Below are 18770 nucleotides of genomic sequence, written 5' to 3'. Positions count from 1 at the left end.
AACGAAAACAAAAATAACCTACACTATTACCACTACATCCACCACACAAAAACGAAAATGCTTAGATGGAAACACAAGTCCATTGCACCTAACAACAACATCTCACCCCTTACCACCACCTCCGGTCAAAATGTCTCCACCAAAGCAAACAAGCTTCTCCACAAGTTTTTTTTAAAAATAAAGGTGACAAAGATAGTTTGAGATTTTAAAAAAGATGTTGGATACAAATCACAGTTGAGGAAGAATTAGTTATATAAAATACTTAAGGGTATTTCTTCCTCTACCCGTGCGTTTTTCTTCCTGCACCCATACAATCTATGTAATACCAGAATTATCCTTGATAATTTTGGATGATTCTGGAATAAGGATTCCATAAGCGTATTTTTGAAATAGAGATTTCGTAAGCAAAATGTTTTTCTGGAATAGGAAATCCAGAAGACAAAAAAATCATTCAAGAATATTATTTCTGGAACACAATGGTAAATTCATAATTCATAAACTATGATCTGAAGAAAGTATCTTCCAGAAATATTCCGGAAAGAATAATCATGAAGTCATTTTTAAAATGAGTAAAATGGTTTTTTCTGAGAATGATGAGGTGCAGGAATTCATTTCTTTGGGTGTAGGGAAACAGCCAATACTTAATTTCATTTAGGCCCATGCCATTTTCTTTTACTTCTTGGGCTTAATATATAGGATTTGTTGACATCTTCATGTTTTCCTCTTCACTGTTTCTTTCTGCAACTTCATATCTTCTTCTGCCACCTCCATACACAATATGAAAATACATTTTTATCCTTTTCTGTCATCCCCATAAACTAGTTTCCGGATTATGTAATCTGGAACACATTTGAAAAAGACTTATGGATTACATAATCTGGAAGCTAAATAAGATTTCCAGATTATGTAATCTGGAAAGTAATAATGCGTCTGAAAAAAGGCTTCCAGATTACATAATCCGGAAGCTAATTGTAAATTTGAAAAATGACTTCCAGATTACGTAATTAGGAATATTATAGAGGTACATTTTTGGAAATTAAAAAATATATGGAGGTGAGAGAAGAAGGTATGAAGGTGTAGGAAGAAACCGTCTTTCCTCTTGTGTACCCCTTTATTTCAAAAACTATAATTTTTTTATTTGTTTTTTAATTTTGGAATTTGGAAGGGAGACTTTCCGATAAAAATATGAAATATTTGTTAATATTTATAATTTTTGGAATTTTGGATTTTAAATACAAATTTTATATTATAAATTATATAATTTGAATTACACAATCTAAAATACATTATTTTTTCTAAATATACTAATTATTACACAATTTAAAAGATAATTTTGAATTTGGAGATTATCAGCAATGGAGATCCGGTCTCAAAAAAGAAGCGTGGAAATGCTCTCCTACACAGAAACGAAGCAAGAGAAGAGACAGGGGATGAAACCTAGGAAGATAAGATACTCCTCTTACATTACGTATCGGTGTCCGATACGAGTATCAGATACTAACATTTGTATGATACCTGTAGGACACGTATATGTGAAGTGTCTAATTTAAAAAATATTTGTTAGATTTCTGACAATTCTAATACGGTTTTAACACAATTTTAAAAAGGAAAAATACATTAATTTTATAAAAATTTAAATTTTATTGTATAAATTGTTATTATGATTATAAAAATAAAAAACAAATCCTTGTGAACCATCATGAAAAATATTTGTCTACTCCAAAAAATAATCTGTAACATACTTGTGCACATAAATCTTTATTGTCAATTTATATAATTCATAATTATATAATATATAGATCAGTGTCCTCATGTCCTACATTTTAAAGATTTTACATATCTCCGTGTTGTGTCGTATCAGTGTCAATGTTGTATCAGTGTCAGTGTCTTTGTTACATAGGATAGTACTCTATGGAGGGGGTGTGGCTCTAGGGAGGAGGTGCGCTTGAGAAAGATTGAAAAGATAAAAAAAAATGTTGCGTATTTATTTTTTTCGTTAAGGATAAATGGTATTTTCACCAACCTATGGGAGTGCGGGAGGAAAACACGGGGGTGTAGGATGAATTTTCTGGGTTTTAATAACGAATGGGCCTTTGGGCCCAATCAATCAATGGCTTTAACTTGTGCACAAAGGCAAGTATACGTATATATTTCATTCTAACTTTTTCTCTCACTTTCACGTATTGAGAAATCGTAAAGACATGGGTCAGGGAACACCGGGTGGTTTGAACCGGCAGGGTCTTCCGGGGGACCGGAAGCCAGATGGGGGCGACAAGAAGGAGAAGAAGTTTGAACCAGCGGCCCCGCCAGCTCGCGTAGGGCGGAAGCAGCGAAAGCAGAAGGGGCCAGAGGCGGCGGCGCGGTTGCCGACGGTGACGCCGCTTTCGAAGTGCAAGCTACGGCTGCTGAAGCTGGAACGCATAAAGGACTACCTGTTGATGGAGGAGGAGTTCGTGGCAAACCAGGAGAGGCTGAAGCCGCAGGAGGAGAAGGCGGAGGAAGACCTATCCAAGGTCGATGATCTCAGGGGTTCCCCCATGAGTGTTGGTAACCTCGAGGAACTCATCGACGAGAATCATGCCATTGTTTCGTCCTCGGTGGGCCCAGAGTACTACGTTGGTATCTTGTCTTTTGTCGATAAGGATCAGCTCGAGCCTGGATGCGCTATTCTGATGCATAACAAGGTGAGGTTAGGGTGTGATAGGGTTTTTTTTTTGTTTTGCTCTTGATTGGTTAAATTTTATATAGCGTTTTGATTGAATGTTCTTTCTTTTGTGATGGATTTGGGGGATAGGGTTTAGTGGTTAGATTGTGTGCTTCTGGTTGGCAAAGTGGGGGTTTGTTGCGTGGAAATGGTGTGTGTTGTAGTCTGGTGAATAGAAGAATTGGGTGCTGTATAAAGGTTAAGATCTTTGAACTGCTCTTCATGGCAGAGCTGTCTTGTTTCAAAGAATCTCTATACCTATTCAGTACACATGCTTCGGATGTTCGGAAATGTGAACATATAATTGCGTCTTTAATTGGGAGAGAACTGTTACATTTCACCTCTGATCTCAAAATTTGTTTAGTTGTATGTTTGAATTTGATTATGTTTTTTGGCGAAATCCCCCTTTCAATTAGGTTTTGATTTTGCTTTATAAGCTGTTTGAAAAATATATTAAATTAATCAATGAATACACTTGGTCAGTAAATAAATTTAAATTGATTATGTTGAGTACATGGAATGGAACACATTTAATAACTTTTTGATACGGTAACATTGTATTGTAAAGGACTGACATGTCATAGATAGTGGTGCTTGCTGAAATGATTAACGGGCATCCTATCTATTAAGAGCTGTTGAAGGTATGTCTGTTCTTGTGGACAACATGTTGGAGGAGATATTATATGTTGCTGTTGCCTGGTATAATCTAGGAATGCTTGTCATTGAAGTTGTTTTGTAATCCATGACACCGGAAACTGGAAAGAGGGTGAGAAAAGTTGTGAAAAAGTATTTTTGTTGGACTGTATGTCTTTTAGGAACATATGGGCATGGGAGGTTATCATGACTGTTTTTATGTTTCAAATCAGTCATCTTTTCTTGCACATTTGATATTTGATTAGATGCAAATTGTAATGTTTTTTGTGATCGTATCATGTATGGTTCTTTACCAGGTTCTCTCTGTCGTTGGGCTTCTTCAAGATGAAGTTGATCCTATGGTCTCTGTCATGAAGGTTGAGAAGGCACCTTTGGAATCATATGCTGACATTGGAGGTTTAGATGCCCAGATACAGGAAATTAAAGAAGCAGTTGAGCTTCCGCTGACACATCCTGAACTGTATGAAGACATTGGTATCAAGCCTCCTAAAGGAGTCATTTTATATGGAGAACCTGGAACTGGGAAGACATTACTTGCAAAGGTGTGCATTTTTTGGTGTTTCTTATAGGGATCTAAATATCTTTTCAATTTCTTATTTTCTCTGTCTAATTACTGGCTTTGAAATTCTGTTCATGTCTACGTGCTCAAAAAGAGGTTTTAATTATTATCTGGTTTATATGATTTGTGGATTATAAATTTTTTTTAGTGTCTGTCCGCCAAATTTATTTATCTGTTGCTTTTCTATGTTTTCTTAAATTCTGTTATTTGTTATTAATCAGTGGTTTTACGGATAGTGAGGACATTGTGTAAATTTCTTGTTTTAGACCTTCAGCTTTTCATAATCAATTTACAGAAGAATTGTCTTTTTTTTTTAATGTTTAATTATCTACCTGTGATTGATGAACTTGATAGAATTAAAGTTAATAGGAATTAAGGGAAAAAAATTGAGAGAATAGAGATTGAATAATATTTTCCAAGCATTTTGAGGTATTATGTTACACGATGTGAAGCAATGGCATGTGTTTATACTATTATTAGTTCATAATCGTAGGTAAATGAGGAAATAAATAATAAGACAAATCTAATAAGGAAATATGGAAACTAATCCTAAAAGATACAAGATACGTTTTGTTCAGAGTTTTCTTCATTTAAAAATAGTTACTGTTTTCAAAGCTTTTTAATTAGGCTAAAATTAAAATTTGATAGTGTTAGGATTTAAGAGTCCTATGCCAAATTGTTTACTCTATGTTGCGTTATCAAAAGTTGGTTAATAACTAGCAGCTTGCTGTTTGCATATAGAAACAACCATCAACAAAACCTGAAGTAAAATTTATCTGTTAAAAAAAGTCATACTTGATGCTTTAGCTGTTAAAAGTCGTACTTGATGTTTTGCATAATGTTTACTAGAATTACAGTTTTATCAGTATGCAATTATGATACATTTGTTAATCCATGTATCAGTGTCAACTTTGATGTTATTATTATGTGTGGCGTGCTTACACAAAGCGAATCAGTTTGGTCTAACACAGCCTTTTTACTTTCAGGCCGTGGCAAACTCGACATCAGCAACCTTCTTACGAGTTGTTGGTAGTGAATTAATACAAAAATACTTGGGAGATGGTCCAAAACTTGTAAGGGAACTTTTCCGAGTTGCTGATGATCTTTCCCCATCTATTGTTTTCATTGATGAAATTGATGCTGTTGGTACGAAGAGGTAAGTTGTTGAACTTTAGCTTCAGGAATCACTATACTGCTACAATATCCATTCTCTATTCGCTTTAGTTTTTGTTTTGTTTTTGTTTTTGTTTTGGGGACAGGGAGTGCTATCATGGACAATTCTGAGTATGTCTCGTGTATTCTTTGCAGGTATGATGCCCACTCGGGTGGAGAACGTGAGATTCAGAGGACTATGTTGGAGTTGCTGAACCAGTTAGATGGTTTTGATTCAAGAGGAGACGTGAAAGTCATTCTTGCAACCAACAGAATTGAAAGCCTTGATCCAGCCCTGCTGCGACCTGGTCGAATAGACAGGAAGATTGAATTTCCTCTCCCTGATATCAAAACAAGAAGACGCATTTTCCAGGTAGGTGTGACTAGTATTGTGAAAACATACTCAGTTTTCACTGTTATATCTTAATATGCATATTCTACTTTAATGACTAAAAGTTGTTGTACCTGTGAAATTTAGATTCACACATCAAGGATGACATTAGCTGATGATGTCAACTTAGAGGAATTTGTTATGACTAAGGATGAGTTCTCTGGAGCTGATATAAAAGCAATATGTACTGAAGCTGGTTTACTTGCATTACGGGAACGCCGAATGAAGGTTAGAATTATCTTCTTTATATTTGTATAGTTATGGCCAAAACAATGTAATCCTATAGAAATATATGATGGCACTCTGTTGCTGTTAGGAATTTCAGAGTTATTAGGATGGATAAGCTCATTTGATGTCTCAAATTCATATATTAAGATAAGAAAATATGGCATAAGTTGCTTGGATATTTTAAGTTTAGACAAAACCAATTTTCTCAGCCTGTACACACCATTGAAGAAATTGGCAGGAAAAGTTGGAGGGAGTTGAGGTGAAAATATTGAGAAAATGGAGCTTGAAAACAATCTTCCCTAAAAATATGTTTCTTGTAATTTAGAAAGATTGCTTATTCTCAAGGTGGAGGGGGAGATCACTGTAATTTCCCTGTCCCTGAGAGTGGAGACTGGATATTATATTTCCTCCTGTTTTCTCGGTTTGGATTAATCATTAGAAAAACCTATGGAAAACACCAATCAATTGGTGACCCATATAAGATTTTCTTCGGTTTTCCTTGCTATAACAGGGGTTCATTGAATTTAATCCGTCAATTTACGTTCAATACTGGAGCAGAAGAAATGTGCCAGTGAGTGCAAGATATTAGGACAAGTCTCAATTCTTTTTCTTTTTGATTTGAATCATTCGGTGAATCCTAGTTGTGTTCTTGAGGCTCCGAGCATACTTGTTCTTATGCACGATCTTCGTATTTCATTGGTAACTTGAGCATTCATTTGGAACTAATTGTACTGTATTTTGAATTGTTTCCTACTTTACAGGTTGAGGTCTTTTGCATGTTTATATTCAGTTTTCTATATGTTATGTTTTTTCCCTAATTTTGTTTACCCTCATGACCAATTTTTTATCTTGCTCTCCAGGTGACGCATGCAGACTTTAAGAAGGCTAAGGATAAAGTTATGTTTAAGAAGAAAGAAGGGGTGCCAGAAGGACTTTATATGTGAATCATCTTCATCATATACCCCGGCCTTCTTTATTATGTTCTTTTGTGCTGTGAACGATTTTTTTTTTAATTACGGTCGATTATGGGTTGAAATTATTATATGGGATTTGATCTCACTGAATTATAGTCACGTATAGTTTCTTTGATTTAAAACTAATGGGAAAAATTCCTGCCATTTCTTCCTTGTTAGTGTATGTTTTCCTTCCTATTAGTATGCTGCTTCTGCAACAGATGAAGCTGGCTTACGTAAAATAATTGCTGAATCCGGTCAAGTAACAAGATCAAGCTCCTGGTAGCGTGTTCATTTCCTTGGAGATATCTGATCAGGTTTGCTAAATTGGGAATTGCACGCTATGAACAAATTCAATTCTGATATTGTCCACTTGACTTTTAACACAGCCATCCTCATGACGGATTATGTAATTATGTATGGCGTGATTAGGGTTTTGAATCTACTATAGCAGCAATCCTCAACGGTAAGAGAAAACAAAAAATAAAATGATTTAAAAAATTTTAGTATTTACTGTATCTTACCTATTTTCACTCATTTTTGTTTATAATCATGTTTTGTTTTTTTCTTCAATCTAATTTCTCTTCATTTATAATAATTTTTGTTCCGGAACTTATATTTTCATCCATCCTAATTTTTACTTCTATTAATCTCAATCTTACTATAATAGTTGTTTGTATTGGATTTATGTGTCTAATATAGACACTTGTACAACGCAAATAAAGTGTTCAATTTAAAATTAAAAAGTATTTGTTAAATTTTTAATATTTTTAACATAATTTTAAAAAGAATAATATATTAATTTTTTTAAAAATTTAAATTTATTATATAAATTTTTATTAAGATTATAAAAATATAAAATAAATTATAAATATTTTTTTATTAAAAATAATTAAAATATATTTATATATATAAATTTTTATTATTAATTTATATAATTTATAATTATATAATATATAAATTCTTATTATTGTTTTACAATTTAGAAATTATATGTATTTGGTGTTATTGTTTATCTTATTCTTGTACAGTTTTTCAGTTTCCAGTTACAATTAAACCATGAAATTACTTCATTATTTGAACATAGCTAAATAAACGTTAACAGTTGTATTTAGAAAGTACAAAGTGAAGGGAGTCGAGCTCTTTAGAAAGTACAAAGTGAAGGGAGTCGAGCTCTGAGCAGACTAACACATAAAAATAGGGTACTTCTTTCTGCATCCTATCAAAAAATTTCAGTACCTCGTCAAAGAGGTCAAATACTCTATCTAATTGGTTCTTATTTTGAAAAATACATTTAAAGAGATTAATCTGAAAATTCTATTTTAGAAAATGTTTTTTTAGAAATTTTGTGAAAACACTTTTCATAATACATGACATGAATTCTAGAAAAGGTGTTCAGAAGAATTTGTCAAAAAGACAATCTAAAAGCCATTTAGAAGAAAAGATAGTCTTTTCAGAAATTGACAAGTGCAGGAAGAAATACCCAATAAGTATACTTAGTAGAGCATTATTTTGGGCCCAAGAAATTGAAGATGTTACAGTATCAATTTAATTCAAAGCATTAATACGAGAGAGTTTCTTCCTGTATTTTTACATTTTTCGTTCTTTCTTCCTGTATTCCTACATTTTTCGTTCTGCACTCAACAACTTTTAAAATTTCAAAACTAACCTTAACTTTTTATTTGAAAAAGAGTACCTGTATGTTTTGAATTACAGATTTGTGAATCTGAAATGCATTTTTTTGCATTACAAATTCTGAAATCCAGAAACATAACACAAATCTACAAATTTGGAACACCAATCTAGAAGATTTATGGATGTACAAATCTCAGAGTTTTGCAGATTCAATATTTCTGAAGATAAAAACAAAATGCGGATTTCCTGTTTCATAAATCTAGCGGACTGCTGTCTGGAATCACAACATTTGTATACTGCAAAAACGAAAATCCGCAATAAAAATGGAACTATAGGTTTGAAAATGTTTTTTTTTTACTTACCTTCTTCACCAAACATAGAACCGCAAAGAGAAATTACTGAATTATCATCAAGTCGCACACCATCGATCACCACCAAGAGAAATGTATTCCTGCGTCAAGAGATAAAGTAGCGCCGCTGTTGAGAGAATAATGCAGTCTGTCTGTGTAAAGGAAGAAAAAAGAGTAGAATGTGAGTGTTGTGTGCATTTTAGAATTTTTAAAAATATTAGAGATAAATTTGTCTTTACATAACATTATGGGGGTGCAGAAAGAAAAATATAGGATATAGGAAGAAACTGTCTTAATACGATGTGAAGTACATGAAGCAATAAATTGCTGTTGTTGGAGTGAGCATTTGTTTTCTTGCAGCGCGACCTAGCCCAGAACGCTATTATGCTTAACTGAATCAAGGTTATTTCTTCCTGCACCCCATCATTTAGAAAAAAAAATTGTTTTATCCCTTTTAAAAATGATTTTCAGATTATTCTTTTGGAACATATTTTCTGTAACATATTTTTTTTTTTTTTACAGAAAGGATATTTCAGAATTATTTTTTTGTCTTTCGGATTTCCTATTTCAGAAACACCTCTGCTTACGAAATCTCTATTCCAAAAACACACTTTCTGTTTACAAAACCTCTATTCCAGAATCACCTAAAACTGTAAAAGAATAATTTCAGTATAATTTCAGTATTTCAATGAATGTAGGGGTGTAGGAAGAAAAGTGTAAGGATGCAGGAAGGACTGTTTCTTCCTGCACCTCCATATCTTCTTCTGGCACCTCCATACACAACATTGGCACCTCCATACACAACATGAAAATACATATACACAACATGAAAATACATTTTTATCCTTCTTGTGCCACCCCCATAGAATAACTTCCAGATTATATAATCCGTAAAGTAATCATGCATCTGAAAAAAGACTTCTGAATTGTATAATCCGAAAGCTAATTACAAATTTGATAAATGACTTTCGGATTATGTAATCCAGAATATTATAGAGGAGTAGTTTTGGAAATATGAAAATTTATGGAGGTGCAGGAAGAAGCAGCCTGCAGGAAGAAACTCCCTTGAATCAAATTCAGAAGCTCGAGTATGAAAGCCCAAGTACCAATAGACAGTCCAGTCTACGAATTCTATGGTAAATATGATTTGGACTAAAAAAGCCCAAGATACACATGACGACGACCTTGTTTTCAAATGGAAATGCGGTGATGAATAGCAGCATCACACAAAGTGACGAAAAGAAAGAAGAAGTGTTGAAGAGAACGAATTTCAATTGCTCCCTCTTCCTTTTGTCCATCCAATTGCCTTTCGTCTAGCGGGTACTTCATGTTTATGTTTGGTGATGGCACAGGTTGGAGAGGATGAGGACTTGCACAATCATTTCTGGACTCATTTCGGATACTGAAACCAAGTATTTAATCATCTGCGTAACTCAGATACACATTTATTAAATATCTTCGGTCAACTCCCTTCATGCCGTTACATTCTTTCACGATTTTCTTTAGATTGAATTCTTTTAGAAATGTAGTAAATAGAATCTCAACCTTTTTTTACTGCAATCTTAAGATTTACTGAATGTTCGTCACCGTTGTGCAACTAAAATTGTAACCACATTAATTGTATTCATTTGCAGTTTCCTGTAATATTATAAGAAACACAATAAAACTGCCAAAGTCACCCTTTTTTAAACCTTCATCAGTTTTATATTTGAGTAATAAAGACACTCAGATTTTATAATAATGTCAATTATAATAGACATTGAATAAAAAACATCTAAACTAATATAAACTAAAAATAGTACTAAATTATATTAACAATTTTTTTTGACTAATATTAATTAGGAAATGACATTAACTTACATCCACAATTAATAACTACGATAATGTGAAGTAAAAAATAATCACAATTATTTCTCAACCTCCATCAAACCAATGGTCTTTCCTTCTCAATCAAACTAATAATGCAAAAGTCGAAATTAAACCTAACGATAAAGAGAGTACAAAGTGAACAATACTTAAATTTTAGAGTACGAAGAATTAAAAAAAATATCAGTTTTACTTTCTAAATAAAATTTGAAATTCTCTTAACACTAAAAGACGATACTAGCCTAAAATTTTCATTTACTTGTATATTTCTTATCTACATATATTTTCAACAAATATTTTGAATTTTCTATAAATATAAATCTCTTAATTCCACGATGTAGTGTACAATTTTTTTTCATGAAATGACATTAATTTAAAATAAATGTTAATGTATTGAGAACCCTGCCCTACATTATAACTGGATAGTAAAATAATTTTTTGTTGAAATAGAAATTTTTTAAAATTGCATCATGATACATTATTATAATGCAGTTCTTTTTAAATTTTTATTCAAATGTCTCTTCTTTAAGAAGAAATAGATCGTACATACTAACAAAATAATCGTTTAAGACTGCTTGAATTTCAGTCCATAAATAACAGTGACGAAGTTTCACATGCTACTGTAACACCTAACAGGAAAAAATGGTAGTAGAAGAGGAATCTGAAACAGAAATAAAACTAAACATACGAAGCTATCACATGGGCCTCCACGTTAGGTGTAGTTTACCTATGGTGCCATTTATCCGGATCCTCTTCTCATATTAAAGACTCTCGAAAAGTGAAAGCTGAATATAGGGAAAGCAGGATAAAAGAAGAGGGAAAACTTGGTTGCAATAATTTACGTGTTAGCTGTGTATATAGATTAGCTTGCTACTGAAACTACAAAACTTTGTACCTGTAATTTAGGTGTCGAGGAAAATCTAACCTGCAATGCACACGGTCCATTGTTAATTAAAGTTATCATTGTTTTGTTCAATATATTCAGGACTTACAATTCACACTACCATTGTAAGTGCTACTAGTCAAAAGCTATACGACTTATGCCGCTCCATCTGAATAGTCACCCCCTTCTTTGTAACTATAAGAATCATTTTTTTTCTCCTGGATGTCATAAAAAATTGAAATATTTAGAACTAGCCATATTTGCATTGTATATTTATAAATTTTTATACGTAGCAAGCTGCTGGAATTAGCATGCTCCCGAAGCTTATGACGCAAGAACAGAGTAGGCAAAAATTAAAATCATTAAGAACTAGACTTTTTTACAGAGAGTGTTAATAACATTCCCTGCTGCACTTTCTTTTCAATACAAGACAAATTCACAGGAAAAAAAAATGTTAGAAAATTCACATTTTCTAAAATTTATTAAAACCTAAATAATTAAGAGAAAGATAATCTTTTAATAAGTTTTGGTTAATAATAAAAAATTATTCAAAAGAGTATATTAGAAAGCGTTTTTACATTTTACCAACTTACGTTACCACCAAAAGAAGCAAGTATAGTAGAATACTAAGATAAAGCAATTCACCTGACTAATGGTTTTGCTGATTCTCATGGCCCCTATTGTTACTGGGCTTGCCAACATTTGGTTGGTTCATTGCCTGATTCTGCACACGGAAATAGACCTCAATTCAATCATAAACGTTCATCTCTCTGTTCGATTAAACAATAAAAATATAAGCAACTTTGCTAAACTTGAGTTTTCTTTCCAGTTCTTTGAGAGAGCTTTTCTTCCCAATTAAGAGGGAGTTATAAATAAAATCAGAATTCAGTATCTGAGGTATAAGTTATGAAGAACATAAAACATAATTTTTTACACAGAACCAGAGCATTATTGGAGCGATCTCTAAGATGGGCACTACAAGATGCACCAATGTAAAATAGTTTGTCCCGGTGGCAGGAAATCTAATGGACCTCACGTGCAACAAATTACTTCACACGTCATTTAAGAAAATCCAAATCTGAAAGAGCAGTAGAGGACAAAATACCTGAATTACTTGAAACTGCATTGGGTGGGGACCAAGATATTGTTGATAAGGATCCGTGAAGTTTGGGAGACGAGACTGGTTTGGATCAGGTGGACCAGCTGCAACCATATGATTATCTGACTGATTTTCTGCTTGCATTCTCGATGAATTAGTTGCAGGAACACGCGGCATGTGGAAAGGAGGCATTGGAAACCTTGGTCCCAAATGAGCAGCTGCTGGCAAAGCAGAACCAGGTAACATATTGGGAAACGGCATTACAGGTCTGTTCATTCCCATTTCCATACCCATACTCATTCCAACCCCCATTCCCATTGCTGGCATGTACTGCTGTATTCCAGGAAACATCATAGGTACCATGCCACATCCCATGGACATCATCTGCATAAGAAATGAAAGTATGTAATCAGGGAAGGTGAATAACTTGATACACTGTATAGAATATGAACATTCTAATACTAGTGTGCACTACAATAAATAATATTAAAGCTCTTAAGTTTCATTCCAAAGAAAACTTATTTTAAGAATGCAGCAGTTAATTACGTTGTCTTTCCATCCTTGGATTTGACAAGTCCCTTTCACTCTTCCTCCTAAAATCCTTTTGAAGATTATAAGTTACGAAAGTTTAGATTCTGATAAACTATCCGTATGTGAATTGCTCTGTAATATCCTAGCACTGGAAGATGGTGCATTCAAAGTAAAACATGTTGCATAAACGCAATACATGAACTGAGTATAGATTAATCAGTCTAAGGATATTTTTCTCACACAGAATACAGTATACATGGAAATGAATTATAAAACAAACTGTATCAACAAAAAAATGAAAAGTCTACCTGCACTTGTAACTGTAATGACTTCAAGTACGAAATTGCTTCATCCAACATTGAAGCTTTGTCCGACTATGAATTCAAAATAGGGACCAAAATTAGAAAGAAATTATGAAGGATATAAAATCTAAATTCTGCCCATTGTTAAGAAGTTAGAATTTTAAAAGTCCGTCTACCTTATTACATCGAGGTATAAGTTCTTGCAGAGCTTTCATCTTTTCATTAATCCGATCACGACGCCTCTGTAAATGCCAAGTGAAAGCTTTTATGTTCTGAGAAAGAAAAGCGTAAAAGATATGAACTCGAAAAAGAAATGAAAGTACAGACCCTCTCAGAGAGATTATGGACCTCCGCTGCACGTGATCTCTTTGTAGATGTTGATCCTCGAACTTGTTTTTTTGCTTCCGAATCAAAATCCACATCCTTTTTTTCCAGCAGGACAAAATGAAGTAAGAATATACAAGATGCAAACAGTGAAATTTAGAGAGAAAAAAACTACTAGTGAACTATTGACCTGCCTCATACCCAATTTGTTGAAACAGGCTATCTTTTTTGGGAAATCAGAACTCGGTTCTAGTTTAAGAATACAAAAATATTGAAAAGGGAAAGATTAATAAGAGAACAAGAGACTTAAAATTGATAAAAGGATATGCATATAAGCTTAGCTAAGATAAAGAATTTAATTAAAATATATCAAAAGTAAAAAAAATTGATAACGGTATTTTAATTAATCATTGAAAAGAGTATGATGTAGTCATAATTATTATAAAGAGTGTAATTTTTATGTATTATTAGTATAGAAAATTCCATTAATAAGATATCATTTTAAATAGAAATATAAAAATAATTATTAATAATAAAATAAATTTATGATTAGATATTATTGTTAAAAAGATTAGTATTGAGAATCTATTTAAATTAAATCCTATTTTAAAATATCTTCCATCATTTCCATGAAACAAAAGTATTCATAGTCATCCATACACGTGTCGTGAATGTGCGCAGCCGCGACGGTGAAAGTGACGGTATCAAAAGAGCACACGGCCACAGCACCGAAATGAATGCAGCAGGACGGGTAATGCTCACGTAAACCCACGTCACTCACCCTGCGCACGATAGCGGATGCCAACGTACACGGAATTTGTAAGCTGTAACTATGATCTGATAACGCTGTCAATTCAATTACTCACCTCGCTCTGAGACTCCCATTCCTCCGCCTCCCGACCCTTCCGCTTCCGGTCCTCCGCCGCCGCCACCTGAACCGGCTCGCCAATGCTACTCGAACCTCCCGGCGACGACGGCGCAGTCACGTCGCACATCATCGTGCTCCTTCCGCCACCGGCACTTGTCGAAGGCACAGGAGCGCCGGCGCCTCCTTCCTCCGGTTCCGCCGCGTTCCTCACAGTTTCCGAAACCGCTGCCGTGGCCGTCGGCGTATCGCACGAATCCACAACTGTGGATTCCCTCGCAGCGGCCTTCACGCTCTGCTCGGCGGCTCTCGTGTTGTGCCTCACGAAGTACGCGAAGTTCGGCGTCTTCGGTTCCGGCGGCCTCGGCAGCGGAATTGGAGGTCGAGGCGGTGCAGACATGGGGCGGTGGTCCGTCAGCTGAGATGTAGTGAGAGTTTGCATGGCGCTGCTGTTGTTAACGGTGGGCGGCGAGTAGAGGAAATCGGTGCAGAAAGCCTGATCCAACGGAGGTTCATCGTCGATTGGATAGTGAAGCCACGAAGCCATTTCGCCTTCTCGCATGAAGAGATGTTGATTGAAATTGTCGAGCTGCGGTCGAATCTCCCTGGCCGTGGAAGGACCGGCGGCGGAGGCATCGTGGGAGTTTCTGGATGGCGGCGTCGGTTTTGTGAGAGAACGCTGGTTCTGACTCTGCATCACGACCTGGCCGTTATGCCATAGCAGCTCCATGACGTCGTCGTCTGCACTGTTTGAATTTTCATAACTCCAGGTGAATTAATTAATTAACTAATCAATAAAAGAAGAAACGGACAAAAGAAAAAAATTGTGAAGAGCGACGAGAGAAGTTACATACACAGAGGGTTTGTTTTGGCGAGGAAATCCTGAAGGCGTGAGAATGGGGTATGGGTTGTGGTCGTCCATTTGGATATCGAAATCTGGAACAAAGTGATTGTGATTGGTCATGTTGAAAGTGAAAAGTGGTGAGGATGAGAAGAGAAGTGGAAATATAAAGAATGAAGGGAAGTCGGTGAAGGTGAGAGAGGACAAGGAACTTACAGTTGTAGCTAGTTTGAGCTGAGCATGGTGAATGGTGGACCAAGTGGTTCTGATATTTTAGTTATTAGGGTTGGTTGCAGAAGAACAACGTGCGGTGTGTTGGCTGCTACCTACCTGCTCTTCTCTCTCTCTGTGGCTTTAGGAACAAGAGAGTAGCCACACTTCACAAATACACACCCACACCACAGATAAGATGCGAAGCTAAAGGACGAAAGGGATTTTTCACTGTTATTCACTTCTCTTTTTTCTTTCTAACATAACAAACAACTATATTTCTATTTCTATTCTCATCACACACAAAAATTCATAAATCAAAAACCATTTTCTTTTCTTATTATTTTCTATGCTAAGTAAGATCTTTCAATATGGGATTAGAATGTTAATTATGGTTTTAGAACTCTAATTTAATACAAGTTTAGCACATAATCTTAACACAATATTATATAGATAACGGAAATAGCTTAAGCAATGACCATTAGAGTAATAATTATCATTAAGGCTTTGTTTGGATTAGGGAGTGGAAATGAGGAAGTGAATTTAAGATGATTTGAAGAGAAAGTGTAAAGAAAGTTAACATGTTTGGATTAAGGTAAATAGAGGGGAAAGTGTAGGGAAAATTTATAAAAGTTTGTGAGTGATGTGATGAGTGTGATTGAAATTGTAATTTTTTTAATTGATAAAATTGTAACTTTACACATTTGCCCTTACATTTAAAAATTGATACAAAATTAATTTGATTGATTATTTGTGAATTATAATTGTTTTTAAATTAAAATTATTTATTCGAAAATTGAAACATTATTTTCGATACCGTGTTCGAGCTAACTTCGAAAAAATATAAATTATATAAAATTTTTGGATCATATTTATGATTCATAAACTTTATTAAGAATAAAGTTGTAATTGTGAATTATTTATTTTTCAATTATAGTTGTATGCAATTAAAAGATTATTTTTGGTATGGAACAAATTATTTCTGATAATGTGTTGGAGTTATAATTCGATAAAGAATTTATTTTATGAAATAAATATTAATGTGTATTAATGCAGTATTTTAGTTTATTAAAGCAAAATTCATTGATAAATTTTGTGCATAATAATAATAATAATAATGTTTCAGAAAATTATATGAATGATACATTGAAATATGAATCATTCAAAATAGTCATGGAAGTCCTTAATTTGTTTAGAGATTCGTGTTATAAATAAGATTACAGATTCGAAAAGAAAAACACATGCATAATAAAATACTACCAATTTTTTTACGTAGTTTAGGGATTTGTAGTCATTATCTTGACTAGCTTTCTCATTCTTCGCTCGAGAGGCAGGCCAAAGAGTTGATTTACCACATTAGGATGACCACACAAGAAGTCGTAACAGTTATCCAACAAATCTTCATCCTGTATGTTCATCTCCACTAACATTTCCCAGATATCAGATTCAGAGTACTGGAAAGTCGATGTACGACAGAGTGTGCGTGTGTGTTCACGAAATATGGAGTTTCGTTCTTCTTCTGCAACAACATGGCGTCTGTTATATTGCAAATTTTCTTCCGTAGCATTAGCCACTCGCTGTGATGACAAAGCGACAATCTCAGATGAAATGGCTTGTCGCTCAGCAATATGACATAACCTATCTGACTGATCACTATCCCTTCCAAGGATATCAGTTAATCCTTCAAACCTTGTGTTAAGTCTTTCCAGTTGCAGATCAATGACGTCCACCATGGGGGCTTTTCTTTTTGAGCCTCTTGAAGAAGAAGTACCACCTGATGGCTGGGATGGTTGGGATGGCACCAATGGGGGTGTCATATTAGGGTCAGGGCTGTATGAATCAACATTAGGATCAACTGAGCGAGGAGTTTCACATTGAGTAGCATTCAATCCTGGCCCCTCTAGGATGTCCTCCATATTGTGATCATTAAGATCTACATTAAAATGATGAGACTGAGTTCGACTTGATGACTGCAATGTTGTTCTCCCACCTTGGCCGGTAGCACGATCAAACCCCCATAAGTCTTTCATCAACTTGTAGTGCCTGATGGGATTAACACGCCACTTTGCGGCTGAGGGCTTTGCCTGTTCATTAATGAAAAGAAATACACTCATAATCATAATTAGTGGTTAATGTATGCGATAAGTGAACATCTAAGTTGAATACATTACCTTTATCAACATATCCCACACTTCATCCTCGGCCTCAAAAATTTTCGTGGTTGGATTCCAAGCGAAACCACTCAGTCCACTAAATAGATCATGGATCTCACGCCATTTGTCCTTAAGGCTTTTCTGCCTGTTCTTCACATTATTTTTTGTAATCCCTACCAATCCACTCTGATGTAAGGATTTAACGATGTTTGTGTAACCCTGCGTCGTCCAACTACCATCAATGCGGTTACCCATAGATGTCTCATCGATCATGGCATTCAACAGTCGAAAATCCATGTCGGTAGTCCATTTCTTGTGTTCACGGACAGCTGCAGATGACTCTGAAGCAATACCCTTCCCGTGATCCATGATTAAACCTAATAAAAAAGGTTAAACTTTTGCAATAACATAAATAGTTTCATACGTAAATATTAATAAAGATGGAATGTCAACATTAAACCATGAAATTGTTCTTACAACAGTATAAATATAAGTTCACGGATGTTACATAAAATTAATTATTACAATAACCTGCCCACATTTCATTCGCTATAGTATCCCTAATATGTGACCCAAGCCTGTAGTCATCCTCACGAGTTTGTGAGTGTGACGCATCTATATCTCCTTGCATCAACTCACGGTCAACTTCTTCCAACAAAGAGTCATCATTATCCACCTCGCGAAGAAAGTTATGAAGAATACAACATGCTAAAACAATATCGGTCATAGTGTCCACAGAATAATGAGGCTCTGTTCCACTAGCGATAATTGGAAATCTCTTTTTGAGGACACCAAATGTTCTTTCGATAACATTTCTTAGTGAGGAATGATGGTTAAACAACTCACGGGCATTTTGTGGACCTCTTCGGGAATACTCTTTTAGATGGTATCGAACTCCGCGATATGGAGTTATAACTTGGGCTTTGAGCATAAAACCCGCATCTCCAAGGTAGTATTTGCCTACAACCATCCATTAATAATTGTTAATTATAAATCATATGACCAAATGAATTTTTATTGCACTTGAAAACACACTCAACTAACCTTCCGGAATGACCAATGGATCCTCT

General features: G+C 34.6%; 2 protein-coding genes across 9 annotated transcripts; one reads left to right on the top strand and one right to left on the bottom strand.

The window, feature by feature from the left end:
• Positions 1–2027: 2027 nt before the first annotated feature.
• On the top strand, positions 2028–6813 carry LOC137814363 (26S proteasome regulatory subunit 4 homolog A). Its single transcript, XM_068617062.2, has 6 exons — positions 2028–2684; positions 3655–3900; positions 4904–5073; positions 5226–5442; positions 5548–5688; positions 6549–6813. The coding sequence occupies exons 1-6, from the start codon at positions 2202–2204 to the stop codon at positions 6630–6632; spliced, it is 1341 nt and encodes a 446-aa protein (XP_068473163.1). The 5' UTR covers positions 2028–2201; the 3' UTR covers positions 6633–6813.
• A 4157-nt stretch (positions 6814–10970) lies between these two features.
• On the bottom strand, positions 10971–15802 carry LOC137814362 (transcription factor PIF1). 8 transcript variants are annotated; one of them, XR_016521757.1, is made up of 11 exons: positions 15554–15797; positions 15351–15432; positions 14498–15242; positions 14292–14413; positions 13635–13730; positions 13484–13549; positions 13314–13379; positions 12481–12858; positions 12021–12099; positions 11497–11593; positions 10971–11417 (listed from the first exon to the last, which is right to left on the bottom strand). XR_016521757.1 is itself a non-coding variant. In XM_090303929.1 (9 exons), exons 2-8 carry the CDS (start codon positions 15416–15418, stop codon positions 12025–12027), a joined length of 1494 nt encoding a protein of 497 aa, XP_090160055.1. In that variant the 5' UTR covers positions 15419–15432; positions 15554–15802; the 3' UTR covers positions 10971–11593; positions 12021–12024. The 8 variants fall into 8 exon arrangements, 3 of the variants coding, with proteins under 3 accessions (XP_090160055.1, XP_090160060.1, XP_090160052.1); XR_011081636.2 differs by lacking the exon at positions 14292–14413; XR_011081637.2 differs by lacking the exon at positions 14292–14413 and having other exon boundaries at positions 14498–15237; positions 15554–15756.
• Between the last annotated feature and the right edge of the window lie 2968 nt (positions 15803–18770).

Source organism: Phaseolus vulgaris, chromosome 1 (genome assembly GCF_051622355.1).
Source record: "Phaseolus vulgaris cultivar YP4 chromosome 1, ASM5162235v1, whole genome shotgun sequence".
NCBI classification, from domain to species: domain Eukaryota; kingdom Viridiplantae; phylum Streptophyta; class Magnoliopsida; order Fabales; family Fabaceae; genus Phaseolus; species Phaseolus vulgaris.
The sequence above is the reverse complement of the archived record's forward strand: the minus strand, read 5'-3'. Positions and strand labels throughout refer to the sequence as shown.

What these genes read in the sequence shown, in the direction of transcription:
- LOC137814363 (XM_068617062.2), top strand. Translation starts at nt 2,202, where the DNA reads ATGGGTCAGGGAACACCGGGTGGTTTGAACCGGCAGGGTCTTCCGGGG. An exon ending in GATGCTGTTGGTACGAAGAG is followed by an intron (nt 5,074 to 5,225) that starts GTAAGTTGTTGA and finishes TATTCTTTGCAG; the next exon opens with GTATGATGCCCACTCGGGTG. An exon ending in CAAGAAGACGCATTTTCCAG is followed by an intron (nt 5,443 to 5,547) that starts GTAGGTGTGACT and finishes TGTGAAATTTAG; the next exon opens with ATTCACACATCAAGGATGAC.
- LOC137814362 (XM_090303926.1), bottom strand. Translation starts at nt 15,460, where the DNA reads ATGACCAATCACAATCACTTTGTTCCAGATTTCGATATCCAAATGGAC. An exon ending in CGCCAAAACAAACCCTCTGT is followed by an intron (nt 15,243 to 15,350) that starts GTATGTAACTTC and finishes AAATTCAAACAG; the next exon opens with TGCAGACGACGACGTCATGG. An exon ending in TGCAGTTTCAAGTAATTCAG is followed by an intron (nt 12,100 to 12,480) that starts GTATTTTGTCCT and finishes TTCCGTGTGCAG; the next exon opens with AATCAGGCAATGAACCAACC.